This window comes from Oncorhynchus mykiss, chromosome 13, assembly GCF_057628025.1.
Source record: "Oncorhynchus mykiss isolate SJ-2025 chromosome 13, ASM5762802v1, whole genome shotgun sequence".
Classification (NCBI taxonomy): Eukaryota; Metazoa; Chordata; class Actinopteri; order Salmoniformes; family Salmonidae; genus Oncorhynchus; species Oncorhynchus mykiss.
In genome coordinates, this window is record NC_143034.1 from 36754246 (window position 1) to 36778025 (window position 23780).

At 42.4% G+C, this 23780-nt stretch overlaps 1 protein-coding gene and 1 long non-coding RNA gene across 2 annotated transcripts; one reads left to right on the forward strand and one right to left on the reverse strand.

Annotated features, from left to right (window-relative positions):
* Window positions 1–344: 344 nt before the first annotated feature.
* On the reverse strand, window positions 345–5204 carry LOC110516919 (uncharacterized). The gene is made up of 2 exons (XR_016485861.1): window positions 4687–5204; window positions 345–2388 (listed from the first exon to the last, which is right to left on the reverse strand). It is a non-coding gene; the product is annotated as an uncharacterized LOC110516919 (long non-coding RNA).
* Window positions 5205–7956: 2752 nt separating this feature from the next.
* LOC110516915 (uncharacterized) lies at window positions 7957–16259 on the forward strand. Its single transcript, XM_021595212.3, has 2 exons — window positions 7957–8622; window positions 14806–16259. Exons 1-2 carry the CDS (start codon window positions 8067–8069, stop codon window positions 15858–15860), a joined length of 1611 nt encoding a protein of 536 aa, XP_021450887.3. The 5' UTR covers window positions 7957–8066; the 3' UTR covers window positions 15861–16259.
* Window positions 16260–23780: the final 7521 nt, after the last annotated feature.

Sequence of the window (23780 nt, forward strand, 5' to 3'; positions counted from 1 at the left end):
AAGCCTGAAATGTGGCAAAAGGTCGCAAAGTTCAAGGGGGCCGAATACTTTCGCAAGGCACTGTATATCTGGTTGAAGAAACTCCTCCCTGCTAATGAGGAAACAGATAGTTATGTTTTTTTCCCTCATAGTTATGGATGTACTATATCTGCCTGGAGCAAAAATGGTGAGCAAAGATTTTAGTTTTTCACAATGTATTCTGAATGTGAATATGGGATTATAATAGATTATAATTGTAAGGCTCGTTTGAATGTCCTGTTTAATATGTTTGCTACAGTATTAAGAATTATGTGTAATTATTGAAGAACCAGTATCCATTTGGGTGTTGTCAATAAAGTTAACACTTTTTGTATTTCACCTTTATTTAACCAGGTAGGCCAGTTGAGAACAAGTTCTCATTTACAACTGTGACCTGGCGAAGATAAAGCAAAGCAGTGCGAAAAAAATAACAGAGTTACACGTGGGATAAACAAACGTACAGTCAATAACACAATAGAAAAATCTACATACAGTGTGTGCAAATGGAGTACGGAGGTAAGGCAATAAATAGGCTATAGTAGCGATGCAATTACAATTTAGCAAATTAACACTGGAGTGATAGATGAGCAGATGATGTATAAGTAGAAATACTGGTGTACAAAAGAGCAAAAAAAGTAAATAAAAACATGGGAATCAAATCAAATAAAATGTATTTATATAGCCCTTCTTACATTTTTTTAATTATTTTTTATTTATTTTTATTTTACCTTTATTTAACTAGGCAAGTCAGTTAAGAACAAATTCTTATTTTCAATGACAGCCTAGGAACAGTGGGTTAACTGCCTGTTCAGGGGCAGAACATCAAACAAACTAAAATATTTAGTACACAACGAACAGAAACTTAACTGAAAGACTGAGCATTTTAAGGAAATGTCATTGATTCAAATATGAACAATTGGATCCAATACAAATGATAAACTTGTTTTACTCCATTGTTTGTTGTTACGTTCTCCATCAAGAAAAGCAAAAAACTAAAGTCAAACTAAATGTTACTAAATGTTACATGAATTGTACAACTATCAAAAGCAAATGTGATTGGTGAGGCATGGAATAATAAAACGTATCTTTGTCAGGGTGAATGTTTGAAATATGAGGTGATTTGAGTCATGCTTCTTCAGTAGTGGTATAAAGACATTTAGCACTTGAATGTTGTCAATAAATACTGGAGTGATATAGGATTGTTAATAAAATTGATTATAGACCAATTCATTATACTGCGTCCAGGTGTTTGGGCTGCAAGTACGTTGAAATTAATTTATCAAGTCATTGAAAACATTTAATTGTATAAACAAAACATGACAACATCATACCAGCTCTTTTTTAGTTAGTCACTTTTTGTTCATTTACATAAATAGTAATAGATGTAAACAGATGTCTACATTTTGAAGTGTTGCATTTTGATTCAGTGGGTCACCAACGTGGTAAGTGTAACACAGCTCTTTTTTTGTTAGTACATTTTTGTTAAATCACTGAGGCTAAAATCCATATCATGCTGCAATCAATTTATCAAATTGAATAGGGGGCAAACATTTAGGGTGCTACATTGTGACATCATTAAAATACTCCTACTACAATGTTAAAACATTCTACAATGTGACATTATTTAATTAATATCATGTAACAACTCCTTCATGTATGTATTTTCTGATGTTTGATTAGATATATTTTATCAGAGTATCTCTTGTCACATTGATCATAGCCATAAGGTTTCTCTCATGTGTGTGTCTGCTGGTGTATCTTCAGATAGCCAGATGTAGCAAAACTCTCCCCACATTGATCACATCTAAAGGGTTTCACTCCTGTGTGTATTATCTGGTGTATCTTCAGATAGCCAGATGTAGCAAAACTCTTCCCACATTGAGTACAGCTATATGATTTCTCTCCTGTGTGTGTTATCTGGTGTACTATCAGGCCGCTTGACTGAGTAAAACTCTTCCCACATTGATTACAGCCATAAGGTTTCTCTCCAGTGTGAATTCTCTGATGTATTTTAAGGTCTACTGAAGAGGTGAATCTCTTCCCACAGTCAGAGCAGCAGTGAAGATTCTCTCCAGTGTGTATTCTCAGGTGTAGTTTAAGTGAATCTGATTTTAAGTAACTCTTCCCACAGTCAAAACAATGGTGAGGTTTCTCTCCTGTGTGTACTCGCTGGTGTATTCTCTTATGTAGTTTAAGTGAATCTGATGTTGAGTAACTCTTCCCACAGTCAGAGCAGTGGTGAGATTTCTTCCCTGTGGGTCTCGGTAGGTGTTTCTTGAGGTGTTCTGATCTGGAGAGACTTTTCTCTGCCTCGTCAGCATCATGATGTTGTTGAGGATCACCAGCGGATCCACGATAGTCCCGTCTCTCCTGTGTGAACAATAAAGTCGGACAGATGGTTAAAGGCTCAAAACAGCAGAGATCCACTGTTTATTTGAGTTAAAAGGTGATGCCCAGAGCGTACCCATGAAGTTGTACAACAATTGACGTCTGTTAAATTATTTGACAAATGTCTTAAAACAGTCAAGTGAGCAACAATTTTGTATTGTTTTCACATTAGTAGTAACATTGATGATTGGAGGCTAGAAACAAGTTATTAAAGTTGCTGAAACTCTAAGCAATGTGCCAGACGACTTTTAGTCTCCAATTTTGGCCCCTTTCTGTGTTTGCTAAAACTGCAGCACGAGGGCGGAGCACACACAATTTTGTTGCAGAAACTCCTCCCTGCTAATGAGGAAACCGATAGTTATGGATGTAGTATATCTGCTAATGAGGAAACCACTAGTTATGGGTGTAGTATATCTGGTAATGAGGAAACCACTAGTTATGGATGTAGTACATTTGGTAATGAGGAAACCACTAGTTATGGATGTAGTATATATGGTAATGAGGAAATGTATTCTGAATATTACAGCGCAAGATCAGGAGTGCTACTCAAGGAAACTCACATTAAGCTCTGTGTCTATTCACTAATTCACCACCGTGGGGGAAAACTCAGGGGAGATCTCATTGTCTCAAATCAACTGCTTCATACTTAAAAAACACTTCAACCAGTAAAATGCTCTTTAGCTAGCTTTTCCATCAGCCTGACAATGAGGGTTTGTAAACTAAGTGTTTGCCAAATTGGCCCATAACTTCACCTAACAATAACATACACCTACTGTAGGACCCATAACTCCACCTAACAACAGCATAGACCTACTGCAGGACCCATAACTTCACCTAACAACACCATAGACAACAACATAGACCTACTGTAGAACCCATGACTTCACCTAACAATAACATACACCTACTGTAGGACCCATAACTTCACCTAACAACAACATAGACAACAACGTAGACCTACTGTAGGACCCATGACTTCACCTAACAATAACATAGACCTACTGTAGAACCCATAACTTCACTTAACAATAACATAGACCGAGGACTATAAATCATGTAATATTTCAGGTGAAACATGGAAACTAAAATGTCTTTGTCATGACATTTCATAACCTGATCACCAGATAATTTTGTGAATAATCCCACTAGGCTACTCTGTAATGTGTTGTCATTCTAAATGTCCTGAATAAAGGAAAATAGCTGTGTGTGTTGTTCAATAGCCTATCCATCAAGGAACAGTTCTCTACACATTATGAGCTAAGTATCTCTGTGCGTAAACAGACTAACGAGACGCTACTGTAAATCAAGCAGACAATAACACATTATAAACACCAATTTGTTAGGGACGTTGGATCCAACACGGAGCACGGCATAACTGTCTATACCAGAGTAATGAATAAAGAGGCACTTTGGTTGTTGTTGCATGTCGTGATGTTTGTCATGTGACTGTCATTCAGAAAATGATTTCCTGGATCAGCTGATGATAGTTGAACATGTGACTGTAACTAAATAGCTACAGAATTAAATATTGTGTGTAATTATTGAAGAACCGCGTTAATGACAGTATCCATTTGGGTGGTATCAATAAAGTTAAGGTGACTCTCGGTTAGAACCATTGGATTTTGCAAACTCTGAAATGATTTAGGATTTCTGTGGCCATGAAAACTGTTTTCCCAGCGTAATATAAGGAGACACTAAATGTTACGTAGGTAGAGAGCATTTCAGAGATCTGAATACAAACAAATGTCCTAACAGGACAATCACCTAAACCACAAGGCCAAATCTACACTGGAGGAGCTTACCAAGATGACATTGAATGTTCCCAAGTGGCCTAGTTACAGTTTGGACTTAAATTGTGTTGAAAGTCTATGGCAAAACTTGAAAATGGCTTTCTAGCAATGATCAACATCCAACTTGACAGAACAGGAATGATTTTAAAAAGAAAAATGAATATTCACATGAAGCTCCATCACCTATTGGATGACATCACAACTTCCCATCAAACCAACTCCTTGAAGGACTTCCTATGACATCACTCACTCCAAGTTTGCAGTCGTCTAAAAAAACACTATTTTTCTTACTGTATTTATATCTCTCTTTCAACAGGAACGTTTTTTTTTAATCACTGGAGGACGTCATCAAAATGTAGAATGCCCTTTTAAAAATCACACATTACTTCCAAGAACTGCAGAGTTTGTGTCCCTGTTTTATAAGATAGTACTCACTGTATTTACTGGTGTTAATCAGATCAATGTCCCTGTTTTATAAGGTAGTACTCACTGTATTGTCTGGTGTTAATCAGATCTCCAGTCTTCTCTTTTTCGTCCTCCTCTAATGTGACAGTAATCTACCCCTCTTCATCCTTCATTCCAAAAACGTCTTCATCCTCCACTCTGAAGGCGTCTTTCTCTTCTTCTTTCACGGTAACAGCCTCACCCTCTACTTGTTTTAAGTATTGGAACAGCCTCCTCTTCCTCGAGAGCTTCTTTCTCCGTCCAGCAGACCTCTTCTTTAACAGGAGGAGAGTAGCTTACTGTACTCATGGTCGGGAATAATAGCTAGTTAGTATTAGCGACTAGACTAGTGCTAATTTAAGCAGCCAGCAAGTTGACTTACAACGTAAATATTACATTAAATGGGGTATCTAGTTGTTTCCACATACGTATGTTTAACTCATAGTGGCAAATAAACCACGAAATTGTCTAAAGAACTTGAATGTTCCGACTTTGTTGTCTGGCGAGCTACCGAGGTGGCTGCAGTTGGTGAAGAAGCGTTCCGTCCCCTAGATTATACGTCACAGTAGAAATATCGCCTGAAAGAACCATATCGCCATCTGCTGTCTGGAGGGAGGAAACGGAGTTGAGGAGGGAAAACTTTTTTTCTTCTTCATTGAATTATAATATTATAAAGCAGTTTAGGGAAACGTTTTTTTTCCTCTCCATTTAATATGAATATTATATCAAAACGTACAAAGAGCAACAAGTGTTGTTTGATTAGTTCAGATTTTTTTATGAGAATTTTAAACAAACTCTATATCTACTCCACATCTGTCATTCTGATTCAGTCAAATAACTAGATATCGAAATAAGCACCTAGTTATTGATACCCTTGATAAAGATTAGCAAAAGTGTATGTATAAAATAAATAAATAAACTTTACACACTACCAGGATATTTTAGCCCAAAATCTGGTTACCTCTCTGCTAGGAGGCTGACACTTGGCCATAAGTGGATCTTCTAGCAAGACTCATCAACATCCACGAAGAAATTGTTAATTGGGCACAAAATCAACATTTACACATGGTGTAACAAAACATCATGTAGATGTATATAATGAACACACTAGGTCTATACTGCTCCTACATGGTGTAACAATACATCATGTAGATGTATATAATGAACAGACTAGGTCTATACTGCCCCTACATGGTGTAACAATACATCAGTGTGACAGGTGGACATTAGGTTTGATTCAGACCCTGTTAGTGTGCCAGGTGGACATTGGGTTTGATTCAGACCCTGTTAGTGTGCCAGGTGGACATTGGGTTTGATTCAGACCCTGTCAGTGTGCCAGGTGGACATTGGGTTTGATTCAGACCCTGCCAGTGTGCCAGGTGGACATTGGGTTTGATTCAGACCCTGCCAGAGTGCCAGGTGGACATTGGGTTTGATTCAGACCCTGTCAGTGTGCCAGGTGGACATTGGGTTTGATTCAGACCCTGCCAGCATGGCCAGAAATGTATTCCAAGGTCAGTAATTTATAACCACAGAACCACCACAGACCTTTCATGCGTAACTAAAAACACCTAAGTATTAGATTTACTGCCATGGTCTAGTATGTCACCGCCTCAGACACCATTCACAATGCTGGCTGAGGTACGAGTAAAACATGACATTAATTTCCTAACCATTCACAATGCTGGCTGAGGTACGAGTAAAACATGAAATATTATTTCCTATTTGTAAAAATGGCAAGGCTTTAGCTCAGGGGGCTTCTCCATTGTTGAGGAAAGCAGGGGAAGTGTTGTGAGTAACAGAAATGCCTGAGATGTGGGGGAAGGGAAGCTGCTCACTGATTGGTTGTAGTGACAATGGTCCCTCCAGAAATCGATCATTATTCCAACTGACATGTCAAATTCACAAATTCTACAGTATAGACAGTTATGTCTTAAGTGTAAAACTAACAATGACTCAATAATCCTTCTGGGAATGTTACGATGTCATAAAGTTATGGGAGGAGTTAGAAAGTTGGCTGTCAGAAGTGTTATAATGTAAATTTACTTTAAATAGGTCTGTCTGCATATTTCAAGACATGGCATATGAGGATGCAGTGAGATACCCGATGGTTGGATGATACTTTTCTAATCAGTCATCTTAGATATTATACTTAAAACCTGGAAATCAACCAATCCTCTGTTGTTAATTCAAATGAAAGGTAAAATGCTTTATTATCTAAAAGTTGAAAGTGACGAAGAGAAATAAAATGGTGCTGATGCGGGCGCTGGAGACGGGGGTGTGTTCTAGTGGGTCTGGGCAGGTGTGATGTAGGTAATGGAGATGGAGGTGTGTTCTAGTGGGTCTTGGCAGGTGTGATGTCATTAATGGAGATGGAGGTGTGTTCTAGTGGGTCTGGGCAGGTGTGATGTAGTTAATGGAGATGGAGGTGTGTTCTAGTGGGTCTGGGCAGGTGTGATGTAGTTAATGGAGATGGAGGTGTGTTCTAGTGGGTCTGGGCAGTGAATGTTTGTATGATGTTGTTTGTATGTTTTGTATTGTTTATAAAATATAAAATACGATATTTTAACATTTCCAATGCAAAGTAACACCTCACAGTTCTATTTTTGGAGTTATTACATTAAACCAATCAGAATTCAGAAGAATGCCAAAGTCAGGTGTGAAGTAATATGCAGGACCAGCCTATTCCCTATGATGTCAACTACAACATAAATAACTTCAAATGTAGAACATTAAATTAAACCAATTATTTGCGCTCATGACTTGGGTGATTAAAGTAAACCACAGTTTTGGAAATACATAATGCCATCTAACCAAATATCAAAGAATGTTAGCTATATGCAGTTATCTTAGCCAGCCAGCCAGCCAGCTAACGTTAGCTATTTAGCCAACTAGCTATTAGCGTAACCAGTTTCGCCAACCAGCACGGTTATGGTCAGCGAGACCAACTACCGGAGACCATTTAGAACCCAACTAACAGTAAGCCAAGGTGGAAAATGTTACAAAACTCCCGTAGTCTAATTCACAGAAATCATGCTGAAAAGTAGTGATGGGGAAACAAATCTTCCTGAAGCATTGACTCTTTCCAGCCAATTGTGTCAAAAATAGGTTCATGACTCAAGGCTTTGAGCGACACAGCATTTAGAACAGCCACATTATTATAGATGAAGTCCCACACCGTAGCAGTGAAGCCTATATGTCATATATAGATTTATAAATAATAATGAGTAGTTATTTATGATGCAAGGTGATTTGTAAATTAGTCAGTCAGCAGTCAGCAGCCACCTGCACTGTCGGCTGCATGTCGAACGAGCCCAATACCAAACCAATCAGTTGTTCGACGAAATTATTCTTCAGTCGTCATTGTTCACGTGCTGCTGATAAAGTGACACTGCTTTGAATTATACCGCTTAGCGTCTTCAGTACATGCCTCATAGCTCCAGTCTCAAACTAAACCCCGTTCCTGCTGAAGAAGATAAGGTCTGCTGGATGGAGAAAGACGCTCTCGTGAAAGAGGAGGAGGAAGAGGAGGCTGTTACAATACAAAATCAAGTAGAGGTTGAGGCTGTTACAGTGAAAGAAGAAGAGAAAGACGTTTCAGTTAAAGAAGAGAAAGACGTTTCAGTTAAAGAAGAGAAAGACGTTTCAGTTAAAGAAGAGAAAGACGTTTCAGTTAAAGAAGAGGAAGATGTTTCAGATAAAGAAGGGGAAGACGCGTTCAGAGTGAAAGAGGAGGAGGAAGAGAAATTTGTCACAATACAAAAACAAGTAGAGGTCGAGCCTGTTACAGTGAAAGAGGAGGACGACGACGTTTCAGTGAAAGAAGAGGAGGGGGAGGTGACTGTCACATCGAAAAATGAAGAAGAGGATGAAACTGGATATCTGGGCCCGGTTTCCCAAACGCATCTTAAGGCATCCGATGGCTCAAACGGTGAACTTAGCAATAATATGGTTTTGAGAAACCGTTCCCTGATTAACACTCGTAAGTACTGTCTTAAAAACAGAAGCACAAACTCTGCGATTGTTGAACTGGTGTGTGTGTGTGTGTGTGTGTGTGTGTGTGTGTGTGTGTGTGTGTGTGGTAAAGGGGAAATGTGCAATTGCTACATCCATATTTTGACTTTTAAATTATTTATTTATTGGCATTGATTCTTGAAGAATATAACACATGCCCCATGAGCTTAGTTCAACTGTTGTACCCCATCAGAACCACAAATAAGCTTTTTTTTACGTCAATGTTTAGAAACAATGTAAACCACTGTATAGCCTCAACATGGTTACAACTATAATGTTGTCCATAGGTCTGTCTATGAATTTGAGAGTAGTTACATTTCTCCAGCCCCATCCATCATTTTATTACCAAAACAGTGGTGGAATTACGGCTTTGTTATTGATTGAACTGCAGATTGGTTGATTGATTGTTGTGTGGCTTTTTTAAACGGGAGAAGAAATGGGGGAAAATATGCAGCCGAAGTCCAACGAGAGCGGATACAAATGACCCGCTTTAAATAATTATGACAAATGTTGAGCAATGTAATAAAGTAATGACTTTTCAAATAAGTTACGTTACACGGTATGTTAGCCACACTATCCTTACAAAACGCATAACATATCTTTACAGCAGTATGTACCCGTATGTGAGCTAGCTACCTAACGTTATTTGGCTACTTATACATCAAACTTGCCAGTATAGTAACTATATTCGAACTAACTACCCAACGTTTATTGACTTGATTATTTACGTCATTCTTAGCCGAGGGCTCGTTTGCGTTCTCAATGGACATTGTTATTTCGGGTGCTGGCTCTCTACTCCGATTGCAGAGCACCCTCATCTGAGTACCAGAGCGCAGAATAACTGATGAATTTAATAACGCTCAACACCCGTTGAATATGGCCGGTGTCAGTAAACATCTGCAAAAAAGATCATGGTTGCCAGCAGCACAGTTGGTCACCAACGCTCTGGATAACATGAAAACAGCCTAAACAGCTCTGCTAGGGAAAGTAAAATGTTAAGAGTGGGGTTTTCTCTGATCTGTGTCTAGCAAGCTATCCAACGTTAGCCAGTTAGCTTGGGTGCTTTACTGTCATTCTGAGGTCAGAACGCTTGGATCGACCCTACTCCTCAGCCATATAGTATTAGTTTACAAACGGTGGCGTTATACAAGCTTATGTTTTGGTTTCTGGTGGGGTAATACGGTTGAAACATTTGAGGCACATATAAGTTCTTCAAGAATCAATGGTTATATAGTAAATGGGTATTTATATACCTGCCAGTATAGATTTCCTGTTGGGGTCAAATTGTTAGAGCTGTTAAGTCATTGTATAATATTCTGGCAATTATTTTCATGCCATTACATTAAAGGTGAAATATTGTATTTTCTTAGGTGTTTCTCAAATAATGTTAGCTGCTATTGTTAATGCTAATCGCTAGTTAGCGGGTTAGCTAGCTTGCTAAATGTATTATTAAGAGTCAGAGCAAACGTAGCTAGCTAATACTGCCTGGTACCAGTGCCGGTGTAGGCCTAGATAAGCATGTTTGTGCAGCGGTATCTTATCAGAGAGGAGTAAGCAAAGTATGAATATGTTGGCTAACTAGCCGGCTACATGAGTAAGAAAACAACATGTAATGTAACATCTAATTAGGGTCAACTGGAAACTGACCAACAATTTGGTTCCTACCATGTCTTCTTCTCTGAGGTTTGTCAGACTACACTCATAAGTTGTATTGCTGCCACCTACTGTACGGGGTTGTAAAAAATAACCAAAACGCAAAAAAATGGGATTAACAAATCATACTAATTACGTAAAATAAACACGAACCAAAATCACTCCACTACACTGAATTTCAAACATAAAGGGTACTATTCCGATCCCTACACAGGTTCAGGAACCTGGGAGGGGGGAACTTCTTCATTCAGTAACCCTGTAACATTTTGTCTGAAGTCCTGGAGATCCAGAAATCTATTTGCCGCCTTCACAATGATGTCTAGCTTCTTAGATGTTTGATTAGTTTATTATTAATTAAATTTATCACTGCGGTAGTGAGGGCAATGCAAACACAATTTTGTTGTAGAAACTCCAAGATAATGCGGAAACTGCTAGTTTGGACGAAGGTTACTAATAATGTATTAATGCAATTTATCACTTGCTCTATAAACACAACAAAGTCCGCCTTGTTCACTATTAGTGTGTTAGGATCCTCCTCCTGCATGGCTTCACTGCAGACTGTGGGACATGAACTGCCTTCTCCTCTCTACTCCTTTGGCTATTTTCACTGCCTCCACATAGGACACCTGCTGGATGGGCCTGATCATCCTAGCTACTGTGACATTCTTCATCTGTACAGGGCACTCCGGGAACTCGGGAACGTGATTCCCATCACAATTACAACATGCTTCATCTGACTACGACATATTTATTCCTTCGACAAACACTTTCCACATGTCCAAACTGCAGCTGCTTCTGTATATCTCACTTACTTAGGTTTTACATAAGATGGGAGAACCACTTCACCAAACCACAGTAAAACCTTCAGTCTATCATTCATTATAATCAACGTGCGTCTACCTGAAATGTTTAACCTAAACCACACACAGCTTTCTCCTTTTGCGCTGTTGACACACCATCAGTATCATACCGCTCCTGGTCACTCGAACCGATTCCACTTTACCCAATTCATCCTTCACCATCTTTGAGACCGTTAACAGGTCACCCACAAAAACATCCTTGCTGATAATTCCCACTCTGACCATAAACTGCTGTTCATTACCAACTTTAGCCTTTTTCACTCCACTGTTCTTCACCATCGTCCACCCAGTCAAACCAACTGTACAGAGTCAATGTGCAGGGTCACCGGTTAGTTGAGGTAATATGTTCATTTAGGTAGAGTTAAAGTGACTGTTCTGTTCTTTACCATCCTCCACGCAGTCTCAACAACTGTACTCACACCAAGAGAATTCCACAATGCTTCCTCCATTGCTCCTCCATTGCTCCTCCAGTCATCCCTGGACTCCCTCGCTCTTTGCTGTGAGAGTTTGTGTTTTCAAAGTAGCATCTATATTGTTGTCATTCCATCTATATTGTTGTCATTCCATCTATATTGTTCTCCTTCCAGCACATCTGTTGCTTCATCAACTTGTTAACCCTTTTGTCTGCACTACTTGCTGTCATTTCCCTTCCTGATTTCCCTCTCTTGGATGTCTCCACCATGCTCCTACTCTGTCAGTAATTCCTCCCTGGTTTATTAATTGGTAGTCAAACAACAATATATTCAAGGTGCTGCACATTCTATTCCAAATCTAGAAATAGAATCATCGTTATGTTTCCATTTTTTCAACAGTTCACCAGTTAACTAAGCCTATAATGTGGACACCAAGGATGTGGATAACAAGGAACTTGAAGCTTTCAACTGCTCCACTACAACCCCTTCGATGAGAATGGGGGCGTGCTCAGTGTTTAGTCCCAGGGTCCTTAGCTTAGTGATGAGCTTTGAGGGTACTTTGGTGTTGAACGCGAGCTGTAGTCGATGAATGGCATTCTCACATGGGTGTTCCTTTTGTCCAGGTGGGAAAGGGCAGTGTGGAGTGCAATAGAGATTGCATCAGTGGATCTGTTGGGGCGGTATGCAAATTGGAGTGGGTCTATGGTTTCTGGTATAATGGTGTTGATGTGAGCCACGACCAGCCTTTCAAAGCACTTCATGGCTACAGACGTGAGTGCTACGGGTCAGTAGTCATTTAGGCAGATTACCGTAGTGTTCTTGGGCACATGGACTATGGTGTTCTGCTTGAAACATCTTGGTATTACTGACTCAGACAGGGGATGAAAATGTCAGTGAAGACCCTTGCCAGTTGGTGAGCGCATGCTTTGAGTACATGTCCTGGTAATCCGTTTGGCCCCTGGCCTTGTGAATGTTAACCTGTTTAAAGGTCTTCCTCACATCGGCTGTGGAGAGCGTGATCACAAAGTCGTCCGAAACAGCTGATGCTGTAATGCATGTTTCAGTCTTACTTTCCTCGAAGCGAGTATAGAAGTAATTTAGCTTGTCTTGTAGGCTCGTGTCACTGGGCATCTATCAGCTGTGCTTCCCTTTTGTTGTCTGTAATAGTCTGCAAGGCCTCATCTGACGAGGGTCGGAGCCAGTGTTCAAGGGGTATATCAATCTCCCCAGGGTAACAGTAATACATTGAGAGATTTGTCTGCAAAGGGTTACCCCTCCTATAGGTGGCTCATTATTGGGATGCATTGCTGATTCCTACCTGTAGCTCATTATGAAGTGTCTAGTGATACAGGTTAAGGGCCCTGTTGGAGATTGGTGGTTGGTAGCGGAGTCAAGGGAACAAGCAGAGTTGGACACGGCCATGTTATTATCCCACACAGTCTCTGTGGTTCGTATGAACCCCGTTCCTGGGAATTAGATTTGATTTGAAATCTTCCCAGTCTGTTACCACAGAAGGGGTCCATTTGTCCCATTTCCAGCTAGGTTAAGAGGTGCTTTGTCATTTCCAGAGTCAGTTTATTTTGGTACTGTCCATATGTAGCTTGTTTTTGGTCACAGAATGGCTGAAATAAGTGCAACATTTTTCCTGGAGCTAACTATGCAGAGCATAGCGCATGTCGAATGACTTTAGCTTCCCTCCAGGCCTGAGGGCACACGCTCTCTAGTAGGCTTAAATTAAAGATCTGGAAAATAGGAGTGGCAATATCGTCCGCTATTATCCTCAGTAATTTTCCATCTAGATTGTCAGACCCCGGTGGCTTGTCATTGTTGATAGACAAAAATAATTTTTTCACCTCTTCCACACTGACTTTACGGAATTCTAAATTACAATGCTTGTCTTTCATTTGGTCAGATATACTTGGATGTGTAGTGTCAGCATTTGTTGCTGGTATGTCATGCCTAAGTTTGCTAATCTTGCCAATGAAAAAATCATAAAAGTAGAGGGCTTTGATGAAATAGCCATCTGATTCAGTTAATGATGAAGCAGAGTTTGTCTTTTTTCCCAAAATTGTCATTTATCTTTGTTTCATTGTCTTTTTTCTTCTTTTTATTCAGTTTAGTCACATGATTTCTCAATTTGCAGGATGTTTGCCAATCAGTTGTTCAGCCAGACTTATTTGCCATTCCTTTTCCCTCATCCTTCTCAACCATACCATTTTTCAATTCCTCATCTATCCACTAGAATTTAAGTTTTTACAGTCATTTTCTTAATGGGTGCATGCTATTAGTAACTGGAATAAGCAATTTCAGAAATGTGTGCAGCGTCTGGTTGCTCCTCATTACACACCACAGAGCAGAAAATATTCTTTACATCATCAACATAGGAATCCCCCGTTTTATTAAATAATTGAGACGCACAAATGACTCGAGGGAATCAGAGATCAAGATAGCCTAACCATAAGAAAAAAAACCTCTTCCTAAGCATTCTCCTCCTGCTGCTGCTGGCCTTCGTAAATTCTGGCGTTATGCAACAACAGCAGTCGGCAAAGTTTTCCATTTGTGGTGCAAATTTATCTGACCATTTCTACTGATCTGGTGCCAGTTACGATTTTCATATTCACATTTTACTGGAACAGTTTCATTTAATTCATAATAGTAATTATAATAGTCTTTGTATCTCATATTCATTATCTGTGATTAATCTATATTCTATATAAATCAAAATTATACATATTATACAAATCTAAATAACTTGTATTATCATTGCCAACTATGTAAAAATAGCCTACAAAAAGCCAACCAATAAAATGGCTAGAAAATATCCAGATAAAAATAAATCACATTGGCTGCGCATGGCCTGTCTACATAGTTGATACACTGTTTCAAGTTCTACCACCTGTCGTTTCGAAACTTGATAGTAAGAAACTCCTCCATGCTAATGCGGAAACCACTAGCTATACCAATACCATAGACCTACTGTAGGACCCATAACTTCACCTAACAACGTATTTCTAGCATACAATCGTCGATGTTACTACTAATGGGAAAACAAGACAAAATATGACTATTGTTGTTCACTTGACTGTCTTATGACAAGTAATGAACATTCATTACAGACATCGTTGTTTGTACACCATAATGGCTACGCTGTTGGCATCACCTTTTTACAGTGTATTATCGCTGTTGTGGGCCTTAAACCACCTGTCCGACTTTTTGTTCACACAGGAGAGAGACATGACTATCGTGGATCCTCTGGGGAGCCTCAACAACCTCATGATGCTGACGAGGCAGAGGAGAGTCTCTCCACATCAAAACACCTCAAGAAACACCAGCAGAGACCCACAGGGAAGAAAGCTCATTGCTGCTCTGACTGTGGGAAAGGTTGCAAATCTTCATCAGTACTTAAAAAACACCAGAGAACACACACAGGAGAGAAACCATACTGCTGCTCTAACTGCGGGAAGAGTTTCTTAAGATCAGATGCACTAAAAATACACATGAGAATTCACACCGGGGAGAAACCTTATAGCTGCTCTAACTGCAGGAAGAGTTTCATAAGATCAGATGCACTAAAAATACACATGAGAAATCACACAGGGGAGAAACCTTATAGTTGCTCTAACTGCAGGAAGAGTTTCTTAAGATCAGATATACTAAAAATACACATGAGAATTCACACTGGAGAGAAACCTTATAGCTGCTCTAACTGTGGGAAAAGTTTCTTAAGATCAGAATCACTAAAAAATCACATGAGAATTCACACTGGAGAAAAACCTTATAGCTGCTCTAACTGTGGGAAGAGTTTCTTAAGATCAGAATCACTAAAAAATCACATGAGAATTCACACCGGAGAGAAACCATATATCTGTGATCAATGTGGGAAGAGTTGTACTACATCTAGCTATCTGACTACACACCAGAGAACACATACAGGGGAGAAACCTTATAGCTGTGATCAGTGTGGGAAGAATTTTACTACATCAACCCATCTGATTGTACACCAGAGATCACACACAGGAGAGAAATTATATAGCTGTGATCAATGTGGGAAGAGTTTTCCTACATCTAGCTATCTGACTTCACACCACAGAACACACACAGGAGAGAAACCTTATAGTTGTAATCAATGTAGGAAGAGTTTCACCACATCTAGCCAGCTGGCTTCACACCAGAGAACACACACAGGAGAGAAACCTCATAGCTGTGATCAATGTGACAAGAGATACTCTGATAAAAGATATCTGATCAAACATCAGAAAATACATGGAATTATTTCATGATATCAATGAATTAATGTCACAATGTAGAATGTTTTAACATTGTAGTAGGAGTATTTTAATGATATCACAATGTAGAATATTTTAACATTGTAGTAGGAATATTTTAATGATGTCACAATGTAGAATATTTTAACATTGTAGTAGGAGTATTTCAATGATGAAATTATCGTTTGTCCTGTTAAATTGATTGCAGCATGATATGGATATTAGCCTCCGGGGAAAATCCAGGCTCTGAATTGAAAGAGCATTATTTAACAAAAAGTGAATAACAAAAATAGAGCTGGACTTCAAACTGTAGCCAGCTGTTTTCTACAAGTTGAAAAATCTGCTTGTTTAAAAAATACATGTAATATGATCATTTTTGCAGATGTTTGTGTATATACACATGAAAGCAGTACAATAAATTGGTCTATAATCAATGTTATTAACAATCTGACATCACTCCTGTATTTCTTGACAACATTCAAATGCTAATTGTCTTTATTCAATGTTGCCCTGCTTTTAGATATAATTACATTGATGTTGTTACCCTTCTTTTAGAATATCAGGATTCATTCTCAGATGTGCCAAACCAAATGCATGACATTGGGGATTGGGCCCGATCCAACAACATGCCTATCGAGTGAACCCTGAAAAGAGAGCGAGAAGTCAGGTGGAAAGTTACTACGGATATTGCAGGAGTTGGTTGCTGATTGTCTCAAGGGTGGGCAGTCAACAAGTTTTGCGTTTAGCCAGTGCTTGGCCATGGATCACAATTTATTTTGACTGTTTTTTTTGTATATTATTATTTAGAAATACTTGTTTTTTCACTATGTTTATATTGTAGAAGCATTGCAGTTGATTATAATGTGAAATGGAAGTTGTTTTCTGTTGGTGGTGAGCAAACTTGTCCAACAAAAATATAGGATGTATTTGTTACAGGCTTTGGTTTTCCCATTTATGTTTTGAGGTTGGACTTTAACACGTCTAGCTCGTTTAGCAAGTCTAGCTCGTTTAGCACGTTTAGCTCGTAAGCAGGTATAGCTCGTTAGCAAGTATAGCTCATTGGCACGTATGGCGCACCGATTGGTATCACCTCGTTAGTCAGTACGTGCTGGCTTGTCCATCTCGTTAGTGGGAAGGTGTTTCACCTGAGCTGGTCCAGGTTCTATTTAAGAGTGTCTGGCCCAGTGCTCCAGTTATTTTGATAGATGTGGAGAGTCAACACCTTTAGATGCGCTACCTTTTTGGTTTAAAGATGTTTTCACTTCAGGTTGAAGCTTCTTTCTGAAGAGAGCTTTTTTTTTCTTCAAAAAAAATAAAATAAAAAAAAATAAAAATGAATACAAACAAGCAAACCTGGTCGGTTCCGGGGATTGGTATAGCAAATACCGTAAGATTTTCATGGACTGAAAAGGAGATGGAACCTTGGGGCAGGGAAACTTTTGGAAGGACCATATTGATGGGATGCCTCAGGATAGAGGTGAAGGAAGTGCTCTGCCTTCAAGGGAACCCGAATGAGAAGGCTTTCGATGTGACGTTTCACAAAGAAGAAAAACACGACGAAGTAATGAAGATGGCAAAGGAAGTGGAGAAAACGGGACCCCTGTGCCATTATGCGGTGACCAGCCTGGCGAAGAACAACTTCAGGGTGGTCACCGTAACCATGTACAATCCGCATGTGAAAGATGAAGAGGTGAGGGCCTTTCTGGGGAGGTACATGGACAATGTCTCCTCAGCGAGGTACCTCAGGGACTCCCTGGGTTTCTGGAACGGGAGGAGAGGTTTCCAGGCGTTACTCAGGGAGTCCCCGAAGAGTGTGGATGGCTACCTCCATCCTCCGGCGATGTTCTCCCTGGGGGCTGACAGGGGAACACTCTACTATGCACGTCAGCCCCCGTTCTGCAGGCGTTGTATGGCCTACGGCCATATCCTGGCCTCGTGCAGCGCCAAGAAATGTCGTTTTTGTGAGTCGGAAGAGCACAAGGCCAAGGAGTGTGACGAGCCCAAGGCTTGCCACGGGTGTGGCTCAAGAGCACACCTGTGGCGTGATTGCCCGGCTCGTCACAGGTCATACGCGTCTGCAGCTGGGGGGGGAGCGGGGGATGGGGGGAGGAGAGGACGCATGCGGATTGTACGGATGGCACAGGGGAGAGGACGGAGAAGGACGAAGAAGGGAAGAAGGAAGAGGCGAAAAGAAAGAGGAGAGAAGATGGAAAGAAGGAAAAAGGAGAGATTAAAAAGAAGGTGGAAGAACGTGGAGGAGCAGAGAAGAGGGAGAAGGGGACAGTGGGACGAGAAGGAGTGGAAGGAGTGGAAGAGGGAAGGGGGACAGTGACGGAGAAGGAGGGAGGAGTGGATGTGGGAGGGGAGGGGGGGGACAGCCTGCCAGGCTTCCTCGAGGTCGAAATGAGGGATTTGGTGGAGGGGTTAGTGGGGATGGGACGTTGTGTCTCCCCGCTACCTCCTTCACCAAAGAAGAAAGGGATAAAGAGGGGGAGCTTGGCAGGAAGTGAGAGGGAGGGGGGTGTGGAGGGGGAGGGGGGGGTAATTTGTCCTCCCGGTTTGCCTCAGCCCCTTGCATTTTAGTGGATGACTCCAGTGAGGGGTCGGTGGGTTGTTTGCTAGAGGGATCCCAACTCCTGTTTGGGGAGATGGGGTCCCCTATATGCAGCCCCGAGGCAAACAGGGAGGGGGGGATGGTGGGTGGGGAGGGAGGACCCAACACACTGCCTGGATCATGGGTTGGGATGGAGGACGGGGGGGCGTCAGGAGAGGAGAGGACGTCCCCGCCGGTGGAGATGGACCAGGGGAGCATCGGGTGAGTCTCCTGGTTTTTCTTTGGGTTTTGGGGTTTTTATTTGTTGTAAATAATTAAATGAATAGTTATGTTTATTTTTTTAGTCTAAATGTTAGGGGGTTAAGGGATAATGTTAAAAGGAGGGCGGTTTTTTGTTATTTAGAGGGTGTGGGGTTTGATTTCTGTTTTTTACAGGAGGCTCACCTGAGGGATGGTGGGGATGTGTGTAGATTTAAGAGGGAGTGGGATAAGGGGGAATCTTTTTGGGGCATAGGAGGGGTGCACTCAACAGGAGTAGGGATTTTGTGTGGGCATAGAGAGGTTAAAATAGAGAACACTTTTGTAATAATGCAGGGTAGAGTTTTGGGGATAGATGTTAAGTTTAGAGAAGCTAGATATAGGTTAATTGGGGTGTATGGGCCACAGGTGGCGGCAGACAGGAGGGAGATGGTGGACTGTCTGGCGCCCCTGTGTGTTACAAACAGGCACTTGGTGATAGGAGGAGACTTTAATATAGATTTAGGGTTAGGCGGTGATAGCAGTGCAGGTGCCATCTCTGGGCTAATGGCTTGCCATGGTCTGGTTGATGGTGGCCTGCACACTACTCCGGCAATGGTCGGTCCTACATGGCGCAACTCCAGGGGGGTTGCGCGGCGGCTCGACTACATTTTTGTATCCAGGTCTTTGGGTCAGTTGTCTGGGTGGCTGTTGCCTGTTTTCTTCACGGATCACGACGGGGTGTTCCTGCAGGTGGGGTCGCCAGTCTGCCTCTTCGGTAGGGGGTACTGGAAGTTAGATCGGGATATACTGGAGGAGCAGGCTTTCGTTGACGCATTTTTTTGTTTCTTTCGGAGGCTTGACGGCCTCCGGTCCATGTGCGAGGGGGTGTTAGAGTGGTGGGATTTAGTCAAGGGGAGGATAAGGGCTTTTATAATAGGATATTGTAGAAGGAAAAAAAGGGAGGAAAGGAGGGAGGTGGATCGTATCCAAAGGTTAATTGAACTCGAGTACGAGGCAGGCAACCTCGGCGGGTCGATTGACTGGGAGAGATTCGCAGCCCTAAAGGCGCAGCTCAGGGAGCTGCAGGAGCAGAAGGCTCGAGCTTTCCTGGAGCGTGCGCATAGTGGCTTTCTAGAACATAATGAGACTTGTTCCGCTATGTTCTTTAAGTCGATTAGGGCCAGACAGAGTAGGAAGGTAATGCAGGGAGTTAGGGAAGAAAATGGTAGTATAGTAAGTAAACCAGAGGAAATGGTCAGGGTGACAATTGATCATTTCCAAGGTTTATTTAAGGAAAGGGAAATAGATGTAGAGCAGGGAAACGTGTTTTTAGAACACTTGTCCCGGCGGTTGCCAGAGGACATTAGAGACGTGATGGAGGCCCAGATCTCACTAGAAAAGGTTGAGAGCGCTCTTAGGAGGATGGGAAAAGGGAAGGTGCCTGGGATGGATGGGCTGCCGGCTGAGTTTTACCTCAAGTTTTGGGGTATACTTGGACCAGTGGTTCTCGAAGTCTTGAAGGCCATCCTTGAGACGGGGGTCCCGGGGGGATCAATGGCTGTTGGTGTGCTGTCACTTCTTTATAAGAAGGGGGAAGCAACTGACCTTGGCAACTGGCGGCCATTGACCATGTTGTGCGTAGATTACAAGATTCTTGCAAAGGTTTTAGCAGACCGGTTGCGCACAGCCCTTCCCTACGTCGTCCACGAGGATCAGACGTGCGGGGTAGAGGGCCGCTCTATAAGATGGAACCTACAGTTGATCAGGGATTCCATCGCTTGGGTTGAAGATAGAGGGCTGCCTTTAATGGTAGCAGCGCTAGATCAGGCGAAAGCTTTTGATCGCGTGAATAGATCTTTTCTATTCAGGGTGTTAGGTAGATTAGGATTTGGGGAGAAGTTTATAGGATGGATCCGTACTTTATATGTCGGAGCGGGGTGTCGAGTTAGTGTAAATAGTCACTTAGGTGACGTTTTTGACCTCTCGTCTGGGGTCAGGCAGGGATGCCCACTCTCGGCTCTCCTCTTCGTTCTGTACATGGAGCCTCTGGGGGCTGCCATTAGGGCAGACACAGGGGTGGAAGGCTTGTTGATCCCTGGAAGCGGTGGGCTGCGTGTTAAGATGACGCAGTACGCCGACGACACTTCCTTGCTGTTGTGCAAGGACTCGTGCCTGACAAGGTCCCTTGCCATCTTTGGGGATTTCACCCGAGCGTCGGGAGCAGTTCTGAACCATGCAAAGTCTTCCGTCAAGTTTTTCGGAAGATGGCGCGGTAGAACGGATGTGCCTGGGGGGTTATCTCTCTGTGAAGGGGCCCTGAGGATTCTCGGGGTTCATTTTGAGACCTCCGGCTCAGCGACGCTAAACTGGAACATGCGTATCGCAGTGGTACAGAGGAAGCTAGCAATGTGGAAGGCTAGGTATTTGTCTTTTATGGGCAAAGTCCTGGTCCTAAAGGTGGATGTGTTGCCGTCTCTTTTGTATGTGGCATACATCTATCCATTGCCGGCTTGTCTGAGGAGGCCTCTAGTGAGGCTTGTGTTTCAGTTTATGTGGAGTGGCAGGTGCGAGTGGGTCGCCAGGGCACGCATGATCTGTCCCATCGGGGAGGGAGGTAGGGGGGTACCATATTTCCCCCTCAAGCTGGACGCCATTTTTGTTTCTTTCTTGTTGACGGAGCTTGCTCGTCCGGTTATACACCCGTCCGGTTACCTCCTGCGGGTGTTCTTCTCGTATAAGGCGAGAAGCGTAATGGTGTGGTCTAATGCGGGTCCTCGGGCGGAACAGCTGCCGTGGCATTTTGGCCATGCGGCCAAGTGGCTGCGTGCGCACCCCGAGGTTGAAGTTGCCCGAGTAGGTTTAGACCACAGGCACCTGTACGAGGAGGTCAGGCAGGCAGGGAGTCCTGCGCCTGTAGCGGGCATCTCGTCAGTGGTCTGGGAGGGAGTGCAGGCGCGGGGCCTGGACAATAGGCTCAAGGACCTGAATTGGTTGGGCCTCCATAAGTGCTTGCCGGTACGTGCCATCTTGTACCGGTATAGTTTGGTGCAATCCCCCACCTGTCCAAGATCCTCTTGTGGCAGGGAGGAGACTGTGCGCCATGCCTTTTGGGACTGTGCCTTTGCCGGACTAGTCTGGGCTAGGGCACGGGTAATGCTAGGTGTGGTTAGGAGTGATTTTGTTTTGACATGGGCTAGGCTAGAGAGAGGCGTAGGGAGAGCAAAGGGAACGGATAGGGACAGGTTTCTGCTCTGGCTTCTCATGAGTCTCTTTAAAAAGGGACTGTGGGAAGCCAGGCAGAATTTAGTCAAGACAGGGAGAGATTGGGGGGTGGAAGGGATAGTGAGAAGGGTGGAAGGTGATTTGAGGGGGAAGATGAAGAGGGAGGAGAGGAAGTGGGGGAAGCATGCGGCACGGGAGAGGTGGAAAGGGGGTTTAGGGCTGGGAGTGTTAGAGTGAGTTTGGTAAGGGGATAGATTAGGGAAGGGGAGATAGGGAAAGGGTTAGGTATTGGTTAGGTATGACGGGGAGGGACGATGCTCCCCTGAGGTTTGGTTTTGTTTGATGTTTTTGTAAATACAATTAATTAAGAATGAATGAGAATTATGATTTTGTAATAGTATGAATGGTATTGATTGTAATAAATTATTTTAACCACCTTTTTGGTTTGTAAATTTGGTGTGGTTTTTTTTTTGTTTGCCTCTTCTTGGGCAGTTGCATCACCGCCTGGTATGGCATCTGCTCGGGATCTGACAGTGAAGGCGCTACAGAGGGTAGTGCGAATGGCCCAGTACATCACTGTGGCCAAGCACCGGATCACTTGGCTACATAGCTGATGCCTGTTGACTGTTCATGAAACTCGATACTCTATTTTGTTTATCTGTCGGCCCTGTGTGTAGTTAACTGCCCCTCTCTGCCATTCATCGCCATTTTACCTGTTGTTGTCGTCTTAGCTGATTAAAATTACTTTTAAAGAACAACCAGGCATCCTCTACTGATGGGATGAGGTCAATATCCTTCCAGGATACCCGGGTCAGGTCGATTAGAAAGGCCTGCTCGCAGAAGTGTTTTAGGGAGCGTTTGACAGTGATGAGGGGTGGTTGTTTGACCGAGGACCCATAACGGATACAGGCAATGAGGCAGTGATTGCTGAGATCCTGATTGAAGACAGCGGAGGTGTATTTGGAGGGCCAGTTGGTCAGGATAATATCTATGAGCTTGGTGCCTATGTTTACGGATCTAGTGTTGTACCTGGTGGGTTCCTTGATAATTTGTGTGAGATTGAGGGCATTCAGCTTGGATTGCAGGACAGCAGGGGTGTTAAGCATATCCCAGTTTGGTAACCTAACAGAACAAACTTTGAAGATAGATGGGGGGGCAATCAATCCACATATGGTGTCCAGGGCACAGCTGGGAGCTGAGGGGGGTCTATAACAAGCGGCAACAGTGAAGGACTTTTTTCTGGAGAGATTCATTTTTAAAATTAGAAGCTCGAATTGTTTGGGCATGGACCTGGAAAGTATGATAGAACTTTGCAGGCCATCTCTGCAGTAGATTGCAACTCCTCCCCCTTTGGCAGTTCTATCTTGACGGATAATGTTGTAGTTGGGGATGGAAATGGGTTGGCGGAGTGTGCTAAAGCAGCGAGTAAAAAACAAATTTAGGGAGCACGCTTCTGATGTTAACATGCAAGAAACCAAGGCTTTTATGGTTACAGAAGTCAACAAATGAGAGAGCCTGGGGACACACGGGGCCTGGGTTAACCTCTACATCACATGAGGAACAGAGGAGTAGGATGAGGGTATGGCTAAAGGCTATCAGAACTTGTCGTCTAGTGCGTTGGGAACAGAGAATAAAAGGAGCAGATTTCTGGGCGTGGTAGGATAGATTCAATGCATAATGTACAGACGGGTATGGTAGAGTGCGGGTACAGTGGACGTAAACCTAAGCATTGCGTGAAGATAAGAGAGGTTGCATCTCTGGAGGCATTAGTTATGCTAGGTGAGGTCAACGCATGTGTGGGAGTTGGGACAAAATAGTTTTCTGAGGCATGTTGAGTGGGACTAGGGTCTCCGCAGTAAAATAAAACAATGATAACTACCCTAAACAACAGTATACAAGGCATATTGACATTAGAGAGA